At 42.8% G+C, this 23,456-nt stretch overlaps 1 protein-coding gene across 1 annotated transcript in view; it reads left to right on the forward strand.

Annotated features, from left to right (window-relative positions):
- The window catches only part of MIPEP (mitochondrial intermediate peptidase), a 174,457-nt gene extending 151,573 nt beyond the window's left edge, over positions 1-22,884 (forward strand). The window contains exon 19 of the mRNA XM_003273111.1: positions 22,628-22,884. Within this exon, the coding sequence (XP_003273159.1) occupies positions 22,628-22,725 (98 nt within the window). The 3' untranslated portion in view covers positions 22,726-22,884. The remainder of the gene's footprint in view (positions 1-22,627) is intronic.
- Positions 22,885-23,456: the final 572 nt, after the last annotated feature.

Consider the following 23,456-nt stretch of genomic DNA (forward strand, 5'->3'; position numbering starts at 1 on the left):
AGAAATGGCTGATTCCAGGGCTGGAACAAGGAAGATAGAAGATGAGCATGAAGCATCTTATAGTGCCAGAAAGGAAGGAAGTGCCCAGAACCACACACAGTGATGGGCGCACGTGTCATCGCAGCAGGAGCCCACTGAAAGAGCTCCCAGTGCCCCAACCTGGGCCAACTCCAACAACCAAATAAATCACAGTCTTGGCATGTGATACAAAGTATTAAATACGTACCCATGAGTCCATACTGATGTAAATGATTAAATGAATAAATGAATAGAATAGAATAATCTCCCATAGAGAAGAGTTCCGAGTAATTTATGTACATACTCCCCACCTCAGGGAAGTGGAACATAACTCCCCACTCATTATGTGGGCAGTGCAGAGTGACTTCCGTCCAGAGCACTCTAGAGACAGCAGGGGAAATGACAGATACGACCTCAGTCAGATGATCAAGGTCATCATCAGTGATGCGTCATGTGGACAGTATGCATCCTTGATATAATATGATGAGAAGTTTTCCTCCCAGAAACCCATAACCCCAGTCTCATAATGAGAAAAACGTCAGACACACCAAATTCAGGACATTCTGCAAACTGCCTAAGCAGTACTCCTCAAAACTGTCAAGGTCATTGAAAACGAAGTCTGAGAAGCTGACACAGTCTAGAGGAGCCTAAGGAGACATGGCAGCTACATGTAGTGTGGTCCCCTGGTGGGTCCTGGAAGAGAAAAAAGACAACTAGTTTTGATCGCACCAGGGCAGTCTGACTGAAGTGTACCCGGAGCTAACAGTATTCTGTCAGTACTGGTTCGTGAGTTGTGACAAATGTGCCACACCATGAAAGATATTAACGATAGGGGAAACTGGCTGAGTGTGGAGTGTGGAGGAACTCTCTTGACTCCATCACAATTTTTCAGTAAATATAAAACTATCCTAAAATTTAAAATGTAATTAAAAACAACCTCCTTGGGAAGATTTTTAGCAGTGACACTGCTGCTCATGGTTTGGTCCACATCTTAACTCCACCATGTTGCCCTTCTTCCCAGCAGCCTTTTCAGTGCCACTTGGGGGAGGGAGGGGCACAGAGGTGGGATTGAAAGAGGAGTATTGGGCACCAAATGAGGCTGGAAGGTAAGTGGGCGTCAGGTCGGGCAGGGCATTGTGAATGCTGTGAAAAAGAGTTGGTGTTTATTCTGAGGACTATGAGAAACCATTTACAGTATTTTTAAGGCAGGTATTGACAAGATCAGATATATGTTGGCATGGAGGAGAGTAAGTGTGATATCAAGGATGACCCCCAAGCTCCCTGCTTCAGTTGCTACAGAGATGGTTGCATGGTTATGACTGCCACGGGGGCAGAAATCAAGCCCTTATGCAATTCGGCCACTGCGAGAATTCAGCTCAGGAAGCTCCCAAGCCCATTGGATTCAGTTTCTGAGTGACTGCAAAGGACTCCGTACAGAATGGGCTGGAGGAAGCCCTTTGCCGGCTGGAGGAAGCTCTTTGCCCATACAGTTCTGATGATGGGAAACTCACTTCAGTTTTAGACAGCTCTGATTGACAGGATGACACATTTATTCAAACTGACCGAAAATATTTAGTCCACTTGAAAGTTTGATGTCTTGTTGACACAGCAGCTTAAGTAATAAGCGTTGATGCCTTTTTTTTTTTTTAAATAACCTGATTACTAACCTAGTAGGCAAAACGTGCTTAGTGCAAGCCTTTGCCGTTGGTGTTATTTGCACAATACAAACATCACGACAATCAAGGAACAATAAGTCCTGTCTGTCAGCAGAAGTACAGCTGACATTTAAAATAAGAAAGCTAAATAAACAGTCATTGTTTAACAATAGCTTGATTAATTTCCCTATTGTCAAAAGGTATACACAGATACTGAAACAGAAAAGGCGTTTTACATTGTCTTATAGCACTGAAAATTAGTGGTAGTTAATACTTCCAGCTTTAAAGCATGCAGTTAGCATTTATGCAACCTGATTAATCTCTAAATATTGGCATTGTGTGGCAAGGCTGGTGTGCCCAGCACTGTAGGAGAACAGTAAATGAACACTACATTTATTTTTTAGAAGGTGTCTTTGCTTTTTATTTTTTTAATCAAGAGATTTCCAGGGAAAGATAAGCCTTAACGCCTGACAGGTTCTGCCTGACTGAGCCAGCAGCATCTGTGCCCCCAGGTGTGTGGAGGCTCAGCATAAATAAATGCCAGAATGTGCTCAAAGCACCAGCCTTGGCTTGGGATAAGTGCCCACCCCAGGGTGTGTTTTACATTTGTGAGAGACTTAGGAGGAAACCCCCTCACACAGATACATTAAATATTAAAAGATAAGATGATTTAAAACTACTAGCATGCCAAGTAAAACTTTGCTGTTGGAAGTAAATCATTCTGATGAATTTTGATGGGTTGTTTAAACATTTATGAATAGAGTCTCTTCATTTCCCCTGTAGTCAGACATTCTCTACCCCCTTACCCTGCTTTGTTTTTGCTTTATAGCACATGTTAACATTTACTTCCTAATTTCAGCATGTATTATTTCATTTATTGGTTTATGGTCTCTGCCCCTCAATAAAGTCTAAGCTCTGTGATAGGACGGCAACTCACCGTCATGTTCACAGCTGTATCTGCAGCCCCTGTTACAGGGCTCAGCCCATCGGCATTCAATAAATATTTGTGAAATGAGTGGATACGTGAATACCAAAATAGACTTAAAAGAGCAATTGTTTCCTGTGCTGTAGAAAAGTTGTGATTTAGCTGGGTGTGGTGGCATGCACCTGTAGTCACAGCTACTTAGGAGGCTGAGGCAGGAAAGTTGCTTGAACCTGGGAGTCGGAGGTTGCAGTGAGCCAAGATCACATCACTGCACTCACTCCAGCCTGGGTAACAGAAGGAGACTCCAGCTCAAAACAAAACAAAACAAAACAGGCCGGGCACAGTGGCTCATGCCTGTAATACCAGCACTTTGGGAAGCCGAGGCAGGCAGGTCGTAAGGTCAGGAGTTCGAGACTAGCCTGGCCAACATAGTGAAACTCCTTCTCTACTAAAAATACAAAAATTAGCTGGGCATAGTGGCACACGCCTGTAGTCCCAGCTAGTCAGGAGGCTGAGGCAGGAGAATCATTTGAACCCGGGAGGCAGAGGTTGTGGTGAGCCAAGATCACACCACTGCACTCCATTGTGGGCAACAGAGCGAGACCCCGTCTCAACAACAACAAAAAAAAGTTGTGATGATTACAATGGGAACAGGTTTTTATTTGCCTGGTTCAGGAATTTTTTTTATCACATGAATATTTTTGGATATTTCACAGGCTAAATATTTTCATGAAGTTCTTTAATCATGTAAAAGAAAAAATATATATAGCCATTGTGCTGTCTCCACACTTGTTCAGTCTCTCACCTGTTCTCTTACTCCCATCCTGCACTTCCTCCTTCCTGTAATGGTGTTTTAGACACTTTTTGTTCTAGTACAGTGCTTGGTTCTGCCCACTAGACGAGTACTGACTGTTAAGCAGCTAGATAGCAGGCATAATAAGTAGGGGACACCACTAGAAGAAAGGGGGTCCGCTATCCATTCCCAAATAGGTCCTTACTGGCCAGAGTCAAGCACCTCTTCATAAGCCCTGGGCATCAAGAGTTCCTGCCTAAATGATTTCAGATAGTACTCTGTTTAAGCAGTATGCAGGAAGGAGATTCTCCATGCAGGAAAGGCGAAGGGACAATGACAGAGTGAAAATGTACCAGGTAGGTCATGGGCAGCATCTTTAATCCACCAAACACTGTTCTGGTGGGTCGTGTCATCTCCACTTCCCATGTATAGAAGCAAAGGTCTTGTTTCAGAGCTGTTCTCTGGCATAGTCAGGAGTCAGTCACACTCTTCTGCCTCCAGAGTCCCTGCTGCCCCACGGCACTCCTTGACAGCTCTTAGCCATAGACTCTTGATTACTGTCTTCTTCAACTTCTGTTTTGTCACTGTTACTTTTGGTGGGTAGTGCTTGTTTTGACAGTTTTCTCTAATAATAATAAGCTATCATCTTCTACTTTCTGTATAAATTTAATGGGTCCCTCTTCCATTTTGAGATACGTCCAGAGGTTGACTTTGAGGTCTGAGAGGTTTTTCTTCCTCAAGTAAATATCTTGTAGTAGATTCATTCCAAAAAATATACTAATGATTCCATTTTTAGATGATGTCAATGTATACTACCTTCTAAAAGGAATGTAGGTAACATTCTCTCAGTGCTTTGAGTGCTTAATGGAAACATCATAAGATGTTTTTGAAGATGGTCATTTGTTATAGATGGTGTTCCTTTTTTTAATTTTTTTTTTTTTTTTTTTTTTTGAGAGGGAGTCTCTCTCTGTCACCCAGGGTGGAGTGCAGTGAGGTGATCTCAGCTCACTACAACCTCTGCCTCCTTGGTTCAAGTGATTCTCATGCCTCAGCCTCCTGAGTAGCTGGGATTACAGGCGTGTGCCACCATGCCTGGCTAATTTTTGTATTTTTAGCAAAGACTGGGTTTTGCCATGTTGGCCAGGCTGGTCTCCAACTCCTGACCTCAAGTGATTCACCTGCCGCAGCCTCCCAAAGTGCTGAGATTACAGGTGTGAGCCACTGCACCCTGCCTATAGACGGTGTTCTTAACTTATGGTTAAAACTGTGTTCTGGCCTGGTACCGTGGCTCATGCCTGTAATCCCAGCACTTTGGGAGGCTGAGGTGGGTGGATCACCCGAGGTCCGGAATTCAAGACCAGCCTGGCCAACATGGTGAAACTCCATCTGTACTAAAAATACAGAAATTTGCTGGCTGTGGTCCATGTACCTATAGCCCCAGCTACTTGGGAGGCTGAGGCAGGAGAACACTTGAACCTGGGAGGCAGATGTTGCAGTGAGCCAAGATTGTGCCGTTATACTCCAGCCTGGGCGACGAGAGTGAAACGCTTTCCCCAAAAAAAAAAAAAGAAAAGTGTGTTGAGTGGGCTAAATACAGGTTAGAAAAGCAGATGTTGTATCCCCAAAGGTCTGGTTCTAGGTTTGGTTTTGTTTTGTTTTGAGACATAGTCTCGCTCTGTCATCCAGGCTGGAGCTCAGTGGCGCAATCTTGGCTCACTGCAAACTCTGCTGCCCAGGTTCAAGCGATTCTCCTGCCTCAGCCTCCCGAGTAGCTGAGATTACAGGCGCCCACCACCACACTTAGCTAATTTTTTTATTTTTCGCAGAGATGGGGTTTCACCATGTTGGCCAGGCTGGTCTCGAACTCCTGACCTCAAGTGATCCGCCCGCCTTGGCCTCTCAAAGTGCCAGTGTTACAGACGTGAGCCACTGCACCTGGCCTGGATCTAGATTCTTAACCTTCCTGCTTGACACCCTCAGGCATCAAGCTTCAAGGGCTGAGGAAATCACAAGTTGGCGATACACTGATGAATTTACATTTAGAAGGTGTACCAGTAAAAAGTTAAATTATAGTAATAATTGTAGAGATTTAGAGCCGATTTTAGTTGAAGAATTGAAATTGACATTTGCTAGCCAACTCCTTTATGAAATGTTGCTAGAGGATGTAGGAACAAGATTTCTCTTGTTTTAACTGGATTGTTTCCTGAAAGAGCATTTACAAGACATCTTCTGGTGTTTGTTTGTCTTTTTCAACTAAATGTAAAAGAAACGTTTTCTTTATGACTGTGATGTAACATTATTAATAATGAAATTAGATTAAGAAATTATACCTATACCTGATTTTCTTTTGTATTTAATAGTTTATCTTTACATTAAAGTTTCTCTTATTGAATAGTCCCTGGTTAATTTTAGAGTTTGCACATCTCAAATATCTGAATAGCATTATGAAGTTCTTTTTGTGACCCATCACATAAGTTAGAGTATGTCAGGTAACATAGTTTCTTTACTCTCTTTCCATTCAGTACTAAATGTATGTTTTGTTTAAGCTTTAGGGTCAGGAGGAAGGCCAACCTGTACTTACATTTCCCTTTCTAGCAGTTTAAATAAAACTGAGCTTTAACAAAATTCTTAAAATCTTAAGTCACACACTCAAAATAGTGGAATTTCAACACTAGATTTGTTTTTGTCTTCCTTTTCATGCACGTGCATTTCACATTAGGATAGACATTTTATTTAAATGCTGCAATAGCCTGTGTATTGATTTTCTAGAGATAAGTAATCCTTTATGTCAAATACTTTCAATAAAACTAATTTCTGCTACTTGTATATTGCCAATATTGAATGGATAGGAGGGAGTCATAAAAGTTTAATCAAACCAAGCATACATTTGTTATTTTATTGTTCATTGTTGTTACAATAGTGAGAGCAATAACACTAAGTACAGCTAAAAGCATTTGTTGAGTGTATTTGATGTGCCAAGTGCTATGCACGTTGCTGTATGATCTCATTTAATTCTTTAAACAGTCCAAGGGATGCATAAGTAACTTATTTTCTTGAGATCACATAGTAGCAGACATTAGAACTAGGATTCAGAGTCAGGTACTCTGACTCACCTGTGTGGGCTGGTAATTTCTTCAACTTCTTTCTCATTATACCAGGAAGTTTTTGCTTTGAAATATGTGCATGCATATTCCACTGTATTTTTTTTTCCCTTGCTCTTTCATAATTTTTGGCAACTGAGTTGTCCTTGTTGGGAATACAGTGATGCTCAAAGAATATATTATTGGGTTATCAGAGTAAGATATCATGGGGACAAATCTGAAAAGTGGCATGTGCCAACTAGTATGCTAACTAGTAGCTAATATATATACTAGTATGTAATGGCCTTACCTACAGTAAAATGATTTTGTAGGAAAATAAGATTTGTTGAATGTAAAGGCATGAATGCACGGCATACAAAGCAAGATTTGGAACTTTACAGGATGCTCATTGGCAGAAAGCTGCTTTTCTTGCATAGCATAGCAGGAATAAATGAGGAAAGCATGTTATGGAATCAGAGTTACAATTTAGTAGCTCTAGGATTATGACACAATTTCAATAATAGAGGCAGCCCAGAATAATAGCCAAGTAAATAGAATCCCTAATCTTTGGCTTGTTCATATATTTACCCAACGTAGCCTCTGAAATCGCTGAAAGCTTTTTGGCAGAAAGAAATGGAAAGGAGCACCTGCGTTCTCAAGGCTAAGACCTCCCTTTTGTAAATGCACTAATATTTTAAGAGGGTGTGTGCATGTTTAATGTGTGGGTGTGTTTGTTTAAGGAAGACACTGAGCTTCAAAAGGCAAGATGTTTTGTAACCCAGAAATGTAATTGTAAATGGAATTATTAAATCTGACAATGAAATTAAAATAAACTAATGTGTAAACAGAGCACATATGTGGGGCTGTACTTGGCTGGCTCAACTTCTGTCTAACACAGGTTCAGAGGCTTCACTTCAGTTAATAATTCTAGAGAGAGAGAGAGAGCCTCATGTGAATGCCAACAGATACCAATCCAGCACAGGGAGCAGCAGAGTCTTTTTAGTTCAAAGGAAGAGAATTTCACTTCCTGGCTGATAGTCTGATTTTCTTAAGAACTGATTGTAGATAGAGGGAATCCACCTTTAGCAAAGGGTGTGGGTAACCACAGTCTTGTAGCAGAGAAAAACTTCAAAGTCAAGATGGTGAGCCATACAGTTGCCCTAGGCTTGGGAGAGACAGATCTGGAATGAGGATTCTGATCTCATAAAATTCACCTAAGATTTTTCAAACTGCCAGGCTAGCCTTTGTAGCTACAATTCTTAGTCTAGGCTGAGTTTGGCACATATAATTATTTCAGCAGAAAAAATAGCCATTAAACTATTACGATGAATTATTAGAATTGGTAATGGTGCTGAGAATACTCAAACCTCCTTTTCACTCACTCCCAAATCTGTTTAGATAATCTGCTTTTTGGTACATCCAAGTTATTGTTATGTCTAGTAATGGAGGATGGCATAGCACAGACAGCTGTATAGCTGAGTGAATCGCAGGTTCTAAAAAGAGATTTCTGATCTCTTTTTTTAATTGTGGTAAAATCTACATGCCATACCATTTTCCATTTTAACCATTTTTAAATGTATAGTTCCAGGCCATTCACAATGTCCTACACTTACAGTGCTGTGGAGCCATCACCAGTATCCATTTTCAGAACTTCCCCTTTTATCACAGAAGTCAGCAGGTGGAAAAATGGATTTATTTTAATTCCATCTTTTATTTCTTTTAGTAGATAAAACAGTTACCTAATAAGCAGATGGCAAAAAGTAGAAAAAAGCTGTGATTTATGAGCTGGATAAGTAGCTTGTGATGTGAGTTTTATGATAGTTTTATGATATTTAATCACAGATCAATGTTTTGGAATTGAACTTGTGCAAAAATAGTAAGCAACCTCCTCCTTCAACTCTTGAACTAGGAAGCAGGTTTTCATAAATCTTCGGGTCTGATTGTTATAGTGAGTTACTGAGCATTTCTGTGTGTTAAATGCTGTATCTTATTTAATCCTTATTAACAATCTAGCAAAGTAGATGACATTGTGCCAGTTTTATGAACTTCAGACATTATACTAAACTCCAACATTTTACTTTTACTTAGATTGCCTCCAGCAGGGGTTAAGTGATTAGTCTGAGGTCCTTAACCAGTTGTTTAACCCAGGGTAATCTCTTACTAAACCCTTGCTCTAACCATCAGGGTAGACTGCCTTCTTTCGAGCCACCTAAAGTTTTATTTAGAAAATGAAAAAGGTATTCTTTTCGCTCTGTTCTTTCTTGGCACCCCTTCAAAGGAAAACTTCTGTATAGTCAGAAGAGAAATAGCCTGAAATTTCAAATAATAAGATACCATGCAGAACCAGATAATGTTCCATTCAGCCCCAAATTCACACCAGCACAGTGCCCCCAAGGCTGTTGGTGGACAACTGCATTCGAATGGCTGCTCTGCTGACCAGCAAGGCCCCACGGGGCTATTGTCCTGTCGGGGGTCCTCAGGACATTTTCTTTTTTGGAGCCTGAGGCTCTTTTTGGTCCACCAGACTGTTTCCTAACTGATACTTGCAGGCCTTAAATAGAAATCTGGCTAATGGAACTTAATTAATTAATTTCTACTAAGTCCAGTGCTGTGGCTGAAATGTAAGAATATGACTAGCTTTTAACTTTTATTTATTTTTTAAAAAACTTTTTTTTCTAGGCTCGGTGTACATGTGCAGGTTTGTTATATAGGTAAACTTGTGTCATGGGGGCTTTTTGTACAAATTATGTTATTACCCAGGTACTAAGCCTAGTACCCAATAGTTATTTTTTTTCTTCTCCCTCCTCCCATGCTCCACACTCACATAGACCTCTGTGTGTGTTGTTCCCCTTTGTGTCCATGTGTTCTCATTATTTAGCTCCCACTTATAAGAACATGTGGTATTTGGTTTTCTGTTCTTGCGTTAGTTTGCTAAGGATAATGGCCTCCAACTCCATCCATGTTTCTGCAAAAGATGTGATCTTGTTCTTTTTTATAGCTACATAGTATTCCTTGGTGTACATGTACCACATTTTCTTTAACCAGTCTGTCATTGATGGGCATTTAGGTTGATTCCATGTCTTTGCTGTTGGGAATAGTGCATCAGTGAACATTCACGTGCATATGTCTTCATGGTAGGATGACTTACATTCCTTTTGTGTATATAAACAGTAATGGGATTGCTGGGTCGGATGGTGGTTCTATTTTTAGCTCTTTGAGGAATTGCCACACTGCTTTCCACAATGGCTGAACTAATGTATACTCCTGCCAACAGTGTATAAGCATTCCTTTTTCTCTACAACCTCAACAGCATCTGTTATTTTTTTGGCTTTTTACTAATAACCATTGTAACTGGTGTAAAATGGTATCTCATTGTGATTTTGATTTTTTAGCTTTGATTTTAAAGAACTGATGAGGTATTTGTCCTGGGTGTCTTGGCCAAGGGCACTGGCCACTCCTGATTGGTGTTAGGAGTCCACCAACCTGGCCACATACGCAGAGCACCCAGACCTCCCCTCTCCTGGGCAGCCTTGGACACCCAGTCCGTGAACTTCCCTTGCATCTTTGAAACCCACAAGCAATGATACTTCCTTCCCTGACTCCACAAGGGAAGATCCAGTTTCAGGGAGACCCAAGCTATGGAGGGCAGTCCCTCTGTGCTTCTTCCTATCCCCCTCATACCTCCTGCCACATCTGACAGGGCTCGGTGGCAGTGAGACACTGTTCTCTCTTTGTCCAGTAACAACCCCTGCTTTTCCAGTGAAGGTGGGGAGTAGAAATCAGGCATTAAAGCTTGCTTGTGTAGGCCAGGCGCGGTGGCTCACGCTTGTAATCCCAGCACTTTGGGAGGCCGAGGCGGGCGGATCACAAGGTCAGGAGATCGAGACCACAGTGAAACCTTGTCTCTACTAAAAATACAAAAAAATTAGCTGGGCGTGGTGGCGGGTGCCTGTAGTCCCAGCTACTCGGAGAGGCTGAGGCAGGAGAATGGTGTGAACCCGGGAGGCGGAGCTTGCAGTGAGCCGAGATTGCGCCACTGCACTCCAGCCTGGGTGACAGAGCGAGACTCCATCTCAAAAAAAAAAAAAAAAAGCTTGCTTGTGTATCACCCAGAATTTATGAATCGGAGGAAAGACAGAATCATTTAAATGAAAAAACAGCTGCTTCAGGTACAAATCCTGGGTCTGCAGAGTTGGTCTTTGATCAAACAAAGAGATCAGTGTTCCCTAGAAATCGTTAAATTCTTTTTAATAACGGGTGAACTGATTTTTTGTTTTAATCAACTGGGAATCTTCTTGAAAGAAATAGAACCAACTCTGGCTTATCAAAGCAGAAAACCAGTTTTTTTTTTTTGAGGCCACAGAATCAAAGGAAGAAGTTAGAACAGGGCTCCACAAGAGCAGCTTGGTGGGGCTTGGCAGAGGAGCGGCTGGGATGGCTCAGCTCCAGCCAGCCATAGACCTTTCTCCCTTCGGCTCAAGACTCAATCCTGGAAGAACACATCTGGCCACCTCACTGGGTGAGCCAAGGGCAGGGAGAGCTTCCTTATTTGTTGGCCCACTGTAGGGTGTCTGCCTGCACACTGTTGATGTTTTGGGACCAGGTAAGTTCTTTTTATGGGGCCTGTCCTGTGTGTAGTAGGGTAGTTCACTCCCCCAGTGTGACAACCAAAAATGTCATCAGACCTTGCCAGATGCCCTGACAAAAATCACCCTCTAAACCACTGCTCTAAAACAAAATTATTCTCCTAACCAGAAGGGAAATGGATGCTAGGTGGAAAAAAGCAATATCCTACCCCATTGACACCTCGGTGCTGTATGAACGGTTATGTATTTCCATGGCTTTCTCCCCAGTTCATGAAGTTCTTCAGAACAGAAATCATGTCTCACTCATATCTGTGTGCCTGCTGTCTCCATTACACAGTGTTTATCACACAAGTGCTTAGTAAACATTTCCTTTGATAAATGCATGAGCAGACGTTCAGTCTGAAGTGGAGTCAGGAGTGGTCATGTTCCTGCTTGCTGCGGTGCACAAGGAGCCTGGCCTGCAGGCAGAGGCATTTATCTCAGAACCCTAATGGCAGGAGAGGTCCATGCCTATGGGGAGTCAGACCTAAGCAACTCCATCCACCTTTCTGCTAAAATCGCCCACTTTGCAGAAATCATGACCTATCAACAGATGGCCAGTCCTCTACCAACTTCCTTGTGTTTTCCTTGAGAAGTGGCTCCCTCTGGGCTCCTGCCTGACTGAGGGTGGATTCTATTTCTCAGGCTCAGAACAGTCAGAATGAAAGAAGCTTCTTAGGTGTGTGTTTCTGAGCTTTTCTCATAAGAGTTAATAATTGATCAACACAAATTATTGTCCTCTAGAATGTTGCTAGTAATCAAAACATACCCTGCTTTTTAACTTTTTAAATAAAAGGACTGCCTTAATCCCCAAAGGGTACCTCCCGTCTGGGAGACTTCTTGAGCAAGTACAGAGCCACAGCTTCCACACAGCTCACACTGACACCACGTCCGTTTCTCCCTCCCCACTACAGATCTGTAGGCCATATGCATGCCAAATCCACTAGATCATTGTAGGTGCTTTTCCAGCTAGCTGGTACTCAATAACTTTGAACAGTGTCCCAAATAAATTATAGTTTTACATGAAACAGTTGTTTTCTATTTCACCTGAGAAATCTTTTTTAGTTTAGTTAAGTAGAAAATTATAAGCGTCTGCATCTTTCTTGCTCAGTATTTTTCAAGTTATAGTTGCCAGTTGAGAGAAACGACATCTCATTTTCAGGCTTAATAGGTTTCCACAGGTCCATCTGAGACATGGGGCTTAAAGGCGAGCATGCAGCAGAGTCACTGGGAAGGCTTATTAAAACACAGGTCACTGGGCCCATCCCCAGGTTCTCATTCAGCAGGGCTTGGATGGGGGATTAAGAATTCACATTTCTAACAGGCTCCCAATTGACACATCAGTGATGTCAGTCCACTTTTAGGTCCACTGGATCATAGTTTTCAGAAGAAAGTCTCAGCCAGTCACAGAGGCGCACGCCTGTTTCAGAGGCTGAGGCAGTTGGGTCACTTGAGCTCAGGAGTTCGAGACCAGCCTGGGCAACATGGCGAAACCCCATTCCTACAAAAAAAAAAAACACTAGCTGGGCGTGGTGGTGCATTCCTTTAGTCCCAGCTGAGGAAGGCGGAGGTGGGAGGATCACTTAAGCCCAGAAATTCAAGGCTTCAGTGAGCCGAGATTGCACCACTGCACTCCAGCCCGAGTGACAGAGTGACACCCTGTCTCAAGAAAAAAAAAAAAACTCAGTAATTTATAAATATAATATATACAGGGGTCTCTAATCTTTTGGCTTCCCTGGGCCACATTGGAAGAAGAATTGTCTTGGGCCACACATAAACTACATTAATAAAAGCTGATGACCTAAAAAAAATCACCAAGAAAAAACTTCATAGTATTTTAAGAAAGTTTATGAATTTGTATTGGGCCACATTCAGAGTCATCCTGGGCCACATGCAGCCCACAGGCCATGAGTTGGACAAGTTTGATATATAACATCTTCCTAATAACATGTTTTTTCTTTTTTGAGGTTGTTAGTTTCTTTTGCCTTCCTGAAATTCACATTAGGCATTTAGGCACAGATAGAATGAATGGATGAATGAATGGAAAAACTCTTACAAATATTCAATTAATAGTTTCTTCATTCATTCATTCTTTGAGTTTCATTAAATTTGGATCATACTCAGCCATTGATCAAACAGCCATAGTTTCATTTTATTGGGCACCTTTGCTTGGTGTCAAGCAATATATGAAATAGACTCAAAGAAAAGATGTACCTATTCTTCTTCCAAGCTTTAAAATAATTCTGCTTTTTAATTGCCTGGTAATCCCCTGTATTTATGAAATTAAATGATACACCAACCATTTTACCCTAGGGCCTTAGGAAAGGGAGCCAGAATGATATTTCACCTTTGCAAGGTTGGCTTACAAGTATAGTCAAGCTGCCAACCAATTGCTCTCAATCATGTTTTCAAATAATTTTATTAATTGTACATCCAAAAGGGCATTCAAGGGTTAAACAGGTTAGGCCATGAGTATGCTGATTTTTAAATGAAGGTCTGGTTGGATTATATGTTCATTATGTATTACGAAATAACAGAATATGAACTTGCAGGTTTGTACACATATATATTTGAACTTATCCTGGAGCTGACAGGATTTTTTCTTGGTGAAAGTGTAGAAATATGCATAGTTAGGAGCCCCTTAAATATGTAAAGGCTTCTGTTTGAAGGGGTTACCACAGACACTTGGAGACCACCCAGAAAGCATCCCTAAGCACAGAACTCTTGGGCACTTTTTCCTCCCAGTATCACGCCAAGACAGCAACTCCAGCAGCAGCCAAGCATCGTGAGCACTGTGTGCCCGATGGGAAGAGGCTCTTGGTCGTTACATGAGTGCCTGTCCTGGTCATGAGTGTCCCGGTCACAGCTGGGCCAAGCCACCGTTGGCAGTACCAGACTCCGGCCCTGTGAGACAAAGCCACTGATCTCTGCCCTCTACTTCCAGCTAGATGGGCACAATCGTGACTGCTTGTAAAGTGTGCTCCACAGAACAAAAGCCATGTGAGTTGGGTTCAAGTGCTCACGGGTGGCATCAGGAAATAATGAGACCTTTCTCTAAATATTTTCCACATATTTAGGTTCTGTCACATCAAGGATGCTGATATTTAAATATAAACCGTTTTAGAATATATTTGACAGAATTTCGGGGCATGAGGCAATATATCATAGTGCTTTAAGAGCATGGCCTCAGGAAGCAGACTGCCAGGGTTAAAGCAAACCTATGAGTTGTGTGACTCTCTTGGCTTCTGTTTTCTTACTTGTGAAGATAGGTGTCTCAAGGTGTGTTTTAAGGGGACCACGGATCAGTGCTGTTAGGACAGTGTCTGGTGCACAGTGAATGCTCTGTAAACAGCACCATAGTTCTGGGAGTGGAGTGGCTGGCGTTCTTTCTGATGAGACCCGTCTAGGCCAGCTGTCTGCAGGTCAAGTCCTCCCGCGTGGTATTTTTCTCCTCACTTTCTCTCCAGCTGTATGTCTGCAGTCACTCGGAAGAAGTGGACTGGAAAGCCGCAGTTTGGAAACCCTGCCGTTTTAAGACTCAGTCTTGGAATCTTGTTGATACTATAATTTAAATTTGTCAGGCTAGAATAATTACCCTAGTACTTCAAGGTTATGAAACACGCTAATTTGAGCAGAGCCGTCAGAACAAAAATGTTCTGGCTTGCACCATCTTTTCTTAGCCCATTTGTCTGTCAGGTAAAATGAGGAGAAAAATACATTAAATTCTCACTCTTTAACTACTGTTTATATATTCTCTGTCCCTCTCAGTAGGACAAATAGGTGAAGATCTGCTACCTGCTTCCTTTTGTGAGCTCATATTTGCAATGTGTGTCCTGATGCAATTTTGTCTTTCTTATATTGCTATTGACACTTTTCTCTTTTTTGTTGTAAAGTTATTGCCTGTTTGAGTCCTTTTGGCAAGATCCATTCATTCTTCCTCTAATTTAGGTGGTTTCCAGAGTGAAATGTGTTTGTTAACTCCATCCACCTTGGTTGGAGTTAACAGCTCCAAGCTGGTTCCCAGGGGTGCTTAGAAAATACAACTTTAATCATCACCCTTCTAAAATTAAGACTTGAATGCAAAGGGGACATCTTTGTCAGCTTTAAAAAAACCAAAGCTTTCTTGGAATTTTTTTTTACTATGGCCATATACAAAAGCCAAATCCAGTTTTTCTTACTTGTGGAACTACCTGAAACATTGGTTTTTGTTTTGTTTTGTTTTGTTTTGTTTTTTTAAATTTTCTGTGTAGGGTTTAGTTCATGTTAACACTCGCAGAACATTTAAATCTAATTAGAGCAGTGTGCCCAGGATTCTTCCCCAGTTACTGTTCTTCATTATCCCTCCAGGCTCAGGTCCTGATTTCCTCCTTTTTGAACCTTCATCTTCAGCAATCACATTACATACAAAATCACCAAACCAGTTAGCTCTAACTGTATTTCTTTAGAAAAGCCCACAAGTGTATATATTTTTCTCTTGTGGCCACAGTTGCCATTCTGTGAGATACAGGAATTGTTTAAGGTGGGGAATTGGAGAAGGACGTGTGTTAGTTGGGCCTGTCTGCTGGGAAGGAGAGAGCAAGGTCATATTTATATTGGCAGTTTGTTGAGTTGAAGTGAGCCACTTCAAAGAACAGGATGGCCATACTTACCTGAATAGCTTGGCTCTGAATAAATGGCCTTCCCTTCTGAGAATTCCAGTCATTTAGTTATAAACGACCAGTCATGTAATTATAGAAATGTTTCAAATATAGTTTTTTTTAGTTTTAAGGAGCAGAGAGAGTTTAATAGTCAAGAAGAGACAAGAAGGAAGGGTGAAGGAAGAAGCTCCCCTGTACAGAGACAGAGGAAGGGGGGGCTCCAAAGCCAAGAGAGGGAACCCCACCTGCCACAGATACCAGCTAGGTATATATACAGAAGCTGGAGGAGGCAGTGTCTGATTTGCACAAGGCTCAGGGGATTGGTTTGACTAGGCATGTCATTCACGTAGCCTGCGGGAAAAGCTGGCCCTCCCACCGTAGCCTTCTAATATGCAAATGCAGGACACCATGATGTTCTACACAGGTGGGGATACTTTGGGGTGGCCATGTATCCAGGAATGTGGGGAAAGGGCAAGAAGGCCACAGGAATCGCCATGTTTGGGTGGACCCACTTTCTAATGGCTGGCATTTGGATATCGGGTTATTGGCCTGGCTTTAAGAGCCGGAGCTTTACAAGAAATTTTTCCAGACATGCTTTAAAAAACAAAAACTTCCTAAGGACCCTTTTTCCTCTCTATCTGCCTAAAATAATTTATTAATAACTCCTACAACATTCCCCTCTGTGGAGATGCCACACTAACTGCTGTTAGGGGTTTGGGCGACGATGTCTTCTGGCTACTTTCTGCTGGAAAGGGGCGTCGAATGGGGAACAGCAGCTAGGGCTCCTCCTGGGATTGATCTAAGGGTCCTCGGAAGAATGACGTGTCCATGTGTGGTTCAGTTTACAGCACCATTTGGAGTTTGATTGCTGTGAGTTGGGTGATCCTCTCCTCTTAAGGTCCCAAGATAAACTCAGAGCTCCCAGACAGATAATTTCCAAATTCTAAAGGAACCAGGCAGAGAAATAAACATGCTTCAAATTTTGTTCATAGGAGTACACCTTACTCAATTATTAAAGGCCATAAATAGTTTAAAATAAGTTTCCTTGATTCAGTCTGACCAATGAATTTCCTTTCTCGGCCAACGCACCAAAATGATATGGCTCCAATGAGTGGTGGAGCACCAGGGTTTTTGGTCCTCATGCCGGCTTAGATACAAGGACACGGACACACGTGGAGTGGTTTTAAGGAGCAGAGAGTTCAATAGGCAAGAAGAAAAAGAGAAGGAAGAAGCTACCCTGTACAGAGGAGGAGGGCTCCAAAGCTGAGAGAGGGAACCCCTCAAATATTAAAAAGGAAGAAATGGTGTGATAGGCTAGCATATTTTATGGAAAGCCATGTCTTAATTAAATGTTTTCCCTACAAATGTTCTCTGTATCAAGAAACCTGGCACATAGGGAATGCATGAAACCTGATTTATAAGCAGATTCAGTCAACTTAAGTAATAACCTGTATCTAGAAGGTACATTGTCAACTGTGCTACTTTAGCCATCATCACGTACCCAGCGTTTCTATCGTTAGTGACACAGCTGGGCCAGAGGCAAGGCCTGCCTTCATGCATGCAGATGATTTTACTGTAAAAAAGAACACTGTGTTTTGAACTTCAGTTGCACAAATAGACACAGCAATGACATTCTCTTCTAGTAACTGCCCATTATTCCTCACATATTTCCTAAGATAGAGCTGTTAGAATTTAGATAGACATTAGATAGACAATGAAAATATTTTAGTCTACAGTTGAAACTGTAACAATATTGGTATTGTTCTCAACTACCCCAGGTCTAGTTAAGGGCTTTCAAGTATGTGTTTGGACCAAGTATTTTCATGTCCACCATCTAGATAGTCCTTGGTCTATTTCCCACCCCATGTGCTTTCTGGTGGGATGATCACATCTGCACCTCTAGTCCCCAAGTTGTCCCTGAGCTCTGTGTCCTCACTGTCTCCACATGGAGCGTCCCCTTCCACCTCACACTTGACAAGGGTTGTGTCTCCACACCACCCTGCTCCTCCTGGATTCCAGCTCAGTCTGTCCTTCCTGTTCTGTTGGTTGCCCTGGTTCAGAGCCCTGGGTCCTCTCATGTTCCTCTCCCAGAGTCTCTTCCAGCCTTACTCTACCCGCCAGACCACTTCTTGGTCAGCATACATTGTGCATTTCCCCATGTTTGTGCATTTCCCCATGTTTGTGCCTTTCCTATGTTGTCTCCTCCACCTAAAAGGCCCAATCTGTTAAGCTTCTGCTCAATCCCATCTCCTCCACAAACCTTCTGAATCTCTTCATTGGAATTCATCTTTCTCTTTTTTTTTTTTTTTTCACTGCTTGCTTTCTACATTTATTTATACTGCTTTTTTTTGAGTATTTTTTTATTAAATTTTTTTTGCACACAAAAACAATAAACATTTTCTAAAAATACATACAAACAAAAAGATGCGTATCAAACATATTAGGAAGGTTACACATGGGAAGTCGGGGAATAGAAATGGGGGGTGGGAGTTAAAATAAATGAGAGAGGGACTTTATATGGATCAGTGATAATAACTCAATCCTCTATTTGACAAAGAAGAGGGAGAAGGAAGAGAAAGAAAAAGAAAGTGGGATAAAGGATCAGAAAGGGAGGAAAATAGAAAAAATTAGAGTATGACTCCAGGGTAGACCTGTTTTGTTGTCACTGAGTTGGTTGGTTGGTTTGTCTGTTGTATTTTTCATGTTTCGCCAAGTTGGCCAGACTGGTCTCGAACTCCTAGCCCGAAGTGATCAACCCGCCTTGTCCCCCAGAGTGCCGGGACCACAGGCGTGAGCCACCACGTCCAGCCCCCACATTGCTTCTGGCCTCCGTGGTAGACCTCCCAGACGGAGCGGCCGGGCAGAGGCGCTCCTCACTTCTTCCCAGACACGGGGCGGCCGGGCAGAGGCGCTCCTCACTTCTTCCCAGACGATAGGTGGCCGGGCAGAGGCGCTCCTCACTTCCCAGACGGGGCGGCTGGGCAGAGGCGCTCCTCACTTCCCAGACAGGGCGGCCGGGCAGAGGCGCTACTCACTTCCCAGACCATGGGTGGCCGGGCAGAGGCGCTCCTCACTTCCCAGACGATGGGTGGCCGGGCAGCGGCGCTCCTCACCTCCCAGACGGGGCGGCCGGGCAGAGGCGCTCCTCACTTCCCAGACGATGGGTGGCCGGGCAGAGGTGCTCCTCACCTCCCAGACGATGGGTGGTCGGGCAGAGGTGCTCCTCACTTCCCAGACGGCGGGTGGTCGGGCAGAGGCGCTCCTCACTTCCCAGACGGTGGGTGGCCGGGCAGAGGCGCTCCTCCCAGACGGTGGGTGGCCGGGCAGAGGCGCTCCTCACTTCCCAGACGGGGCAGCCGGGCAGAGGCGCTCCTCACTTCCCAGACGGTGGGTGGCCGGGCAGAGGCGCTCCTCACTTCCCAGACGGGGTGGCCGGGCAGAGGCGCTCCTCACTTCTTCCCAGACGGGGCAGCCAGGCAGAGGCGCTCCTCACTTCCCAGACGATGGGTGGCGGGGCAGAGGCGCCCCTCACCTCCCAGACGATGGGTGGCCGGGCAGAGGCACTCCTCACCTCCCAGACGATGGGTGGCCGGGCAGAGGCGCTCCTCACCTCCCAGATGATGGGTGGCCGGGCAGAGGCGCTCCTCACCTCCCAGACGATGGGTGGCCAGGCAGAGGCGCTCCTCACTTCCCAGATGGGGAGGCCGGGCGGAGGGGCGGCCGGGCAGAGACGCTCCCCACCTCCCAGACGGGGCGGCGGCCGGGCAGGGGCTGCAGTCCCAGCACCCTGGTAGGCCAAGGCAGGCGGCTGGGAGGCGGAGGCTGCCGCGAGCCCAGACCACGCCACCGCACTCCAGCCCGGGCAACACCGAGCACCGGGTGAGCGAGACTCCGTCTGCAGTCCCAGCACCTCGGGAGGCTGAGGCGGGCAGAGCACTCGGCGTCAGGAGCTGGCGACCAGCGTGGCCAACATGGCAAATGCGCGCCTGCAGCCGAAGGAGAAAAAGCAGGCAGCGGTGGCGCGCGCCGGCAGTCCCAGGCAGTCCGCGGCGCGGGCAGCAGCGAGCCGAGTAGATTGCAGCCTGGGCCACAGAGGGGAAGAAGGAGAGAGAGAGAGAAAGAGAGAAGGAGAGAGAGAGAGAGTCATCTTTCTCTTCTGTTGTCCACACTGACTGCACTTTGTATGCTATTAGCATCTACAGTTTACTTTTTCTCAAGATTTTATGTTAAAATTTTTCTAATATTCAGAAAAGTTGAATGAATAGTACAACACTCATATACTTGCCATTTAGTAAACATTTTCCTATATTTACATCTCATCTCCGTATCTGGCTTTACATTTTTATGCATTTTGAGGTAGCAGACATCAGTACATTTTACACCTAGATTCTTTTGCGTGCATAGCATTAAGAGTTCAATGGTTGCTTACTGTATTTAGGTAAACTTTTCATACAGTGAAATGCACAATCTCAGATGTACCTTTCAATGAATTTTGATGCATATACACGCCCTTATAACTCAAATCACTATCCAGATACAGAACATTACCATCACACCAGAGGCCCTCCTGCCCCTTCTCAGTTGGTTCTAATATCCACTCCCAAAAGCAACCACAGTTCTGATTTTTTTTCACCATAGAGTGGTTTGACCAACTTTTTGAACTTGATAGAAATGAAATCAAACAGTTCGTACTGCTTCACATAAGGCTTCTCTCACTCAGCATAATGTTTTTGAGATCCATTTGTGTTGTTGCATGTATGAATAATTTGTTCCTTTTTGTTGCTGAGCAATATTCCATCATATGAATATATTGTAGTGTGTGTATTCATATCCTCTTGATAGAAACTTGGGTTGTCTCCAGCTTGGGGTTGTACAAGTTGTTTCTTTGTTGACATATGCTTTCATTTCTCTTGGATAAATACCTGGGAGTGAAATTGCTGGGTCCTAGTGTAGGTACATGTTTAGTTTCATAAGACACTGTTAGACCTTTTTTCAAAGTGATTGTATCATTTTATCCTTTCACCACAAATGTATGACAATTCAGGTTGCCCACAGCCTTGTCAACATTGGTATAGCACGGTGGCTTATGCCTGTAATCCCAGCACTTTGAGAGGCCAAGGTGGGAGGGTCGCTTGAGCCCAGAAGTTCAAGACCAGCCTGGACAACGTGACAAGACCCCCATCTCCACAAGAAGTTTAAAAACTAGCTGGGCATGGTGGCACACACCTGTGATCCCAGCTACTCTCAAGCTGAGGCGGGAGGATCACTTGAGCCTGGGAAGTCGTGGCTGCAGTGAGCCATGTTCACACCGCTGCACTCCAGCCTGGACAACAGAGCAAGACCTTGTCTTAAAAAAAAAAAAAAAATTATCTATTCTGGTGGATGTGTAATAGTATCTCATTGTGGGTTTGGTTTTCATTTCCCTAGTGACTAATGATGTTGAATGTCTTCTCAGTGCCTATTAGTTGTGTTACTTATTCAGATATCTTCTTCTGTGAAAAACCTGACCTTGTGAAGGTAAAATCTTTTGTCAATTTGTAATTTTAAAATAATCTTTTCACAATGGGTCAAAGGAGTTCTTTATATTTTCTGGATACCAGTCTTACGTGAGATATGTTTTGTGAGTATTTTTTCCTACTCTATCATTTGTCTACTCATTGGCTTAATGGTTTCTTTCTTTTGAAGAGACATTTTTAATTTTGATGAAATCTAACATTTTTTCCTTTTATGGTCATTGCTTTCTGTGTCCTAAGAAACTATACCTACTTCAGGGTCACAAAGATACTTCATGAGGTTTTTTTAAGATAATAATTTTAATGTTTACACTTAGGTCTATGACCATCTCAAATTAGTTTTTATGTATGGTATGCAGTAAGAGTCAAGGCTAGCTTTCCGCCATATGGATATGCAGTTCTGCCCACCGACTACTCCTCTCACTCTTCATGTTGTGACTGAGCCTGCCCACCTGTATGCCCATGACCTGTCCTGATCCTTTACACAAAACAGATGCTTCCTTCGTGTTCACTGAATTGCAATACAGCTTCAGAGAACAATAGAGGATTCCTGCAATCTTTTAATGCCTTGATTTTGAAAGTGGTTTTACAGAATTCATCTCCCAAAGTAATGTCAGTATATAGAGGTGTTCAACCCTTGAGTTAGCATTTCCTGCCAAGAGTGTAGGTTGAAGCAATAAGATTAACTGCACCAATCTTTGTTTTTGGCTTCTTTAGAGTGAAGAAAGGACATGAATTCAGCTTTTTATTGAATTCTTAATATATGCTAGGCATGGTGCTTCATTGCTTCTACTACATCTTCTTGTTTGATCCTTATAGCAACCTTGTAGGAAATTTGGATGCCAGAGATTTTAAGTGACTTCTGCGTTACACAGTTAGTTGCAAAGCTAGGAGTTCTCTGGGACAGGGAAATCTGGAGGAAAGCCAATAACTTGATTCTGATATAAGACTTCTATAAAAGAATGAACATCTAATTGATTGTAAAGTGTATAGAACTTGATAGCAAAACTTGACATGTAATTAAACTTGTTAAATTGTGAATCATCCCAGTCAAAGATAACTAAAAAAATTCAGTCTTCTAATATCAGTCTCTAAGGGTATAGTCATATATGCAAAAATAATAGCCCTTAGGAAATATATTTAGGCCTAAATTTCTAAGCTAAGGATGGATTTTATAGTAAAAATGCATTAAAATTATAAATAGCTCCAAGGCCCACACATTGCCCGTGACTTTATAAAATGTTCTTGCAATCAGGTTATACAGCCAGAGTCTTAATTCAGAAAGCCAGAGTGTTCCTCTAGTGTGTAGATTTGATTTTGTGTCTTTGTGCTTCCTGTTGCCTCCTGGTGAACGCAATGCTCACCTTTCCTTTGTTTGCAGGTATGCTTCAGAAGTGTCCTTCTGTTGATGACTTCGTAAGTGCCCTCGTTTCTGATTTGGATCTGGACTTTGAAACTTTCCTCATGGATTCTGAATAACAGAAACACTCTACACCTCGTAAATCAAGGTCATGTAGATAATGACTTTGTTATAGATGCTACAGCTGTGAGAGCTTGTTTCTGATTTCAGTGTTCACTTCTGTAATTCTGAAAAACTTTAAACTGGTAGAACTTGGAATAAATAATTTGTTTTAATTACTCTGGCTTTTCACCTGTTTGGCAAATTTTTGAGCACATGGAAATCTCTGACCTAGTAACAACACTTCTACATGGCATTGTTAAATGGAGGGTATGGGCATTTCCTTAGTATAACCACTCTCCTGTTGAGCTTTTCCCCCTTTCCATGGATCTTTAATTGGTTTAATTAAATAATTAATTAAAAGCAAAATTGTTTAAGACAGAGTGTGAAGCAATCTTCAGACAGGTTACACTTATAGTTCTTTTAAGAATGATGACCATTTCTTAAGACCACTATCTAAAGTAGGCTTAGAAAATGCACTTTAAATAGTCAGGCAACCAACAAACCAAGTGTGGTTTCCAAAATACATGTAATTATCTCTACTGTTTTTTCCTGAATGTTTAGGCAAATAGACTCAGAACACAGAGGACTGGCTTGGCAATGAAGGTAGAATGAGTAAGTGCAGGTACAATTAATAATGACATACCAGTGTCAAGCAACTAGTGAATCAGGAAATGGGGGTTCAGACCATGTCTGTTTTTATCTGGAACTCATTTGCTTTACACTATTGCATACCATACTGTATTTTGGT

The sequence above is a fragment of the Nomascus leucogenys genome, chromosome 5 (assembly GCF_006542625.1).
Source record: "Nomascus leucogenys isolate Asia chromosome 5, Asia_NLE_v1, whole genome shotgun sequence".
Lineage (NCBI taxonomy): Eukaryota > Metazoa > Chordata > Mammalia > Primates > Hylobatidae > Nomascus > Nomascus leucogenys.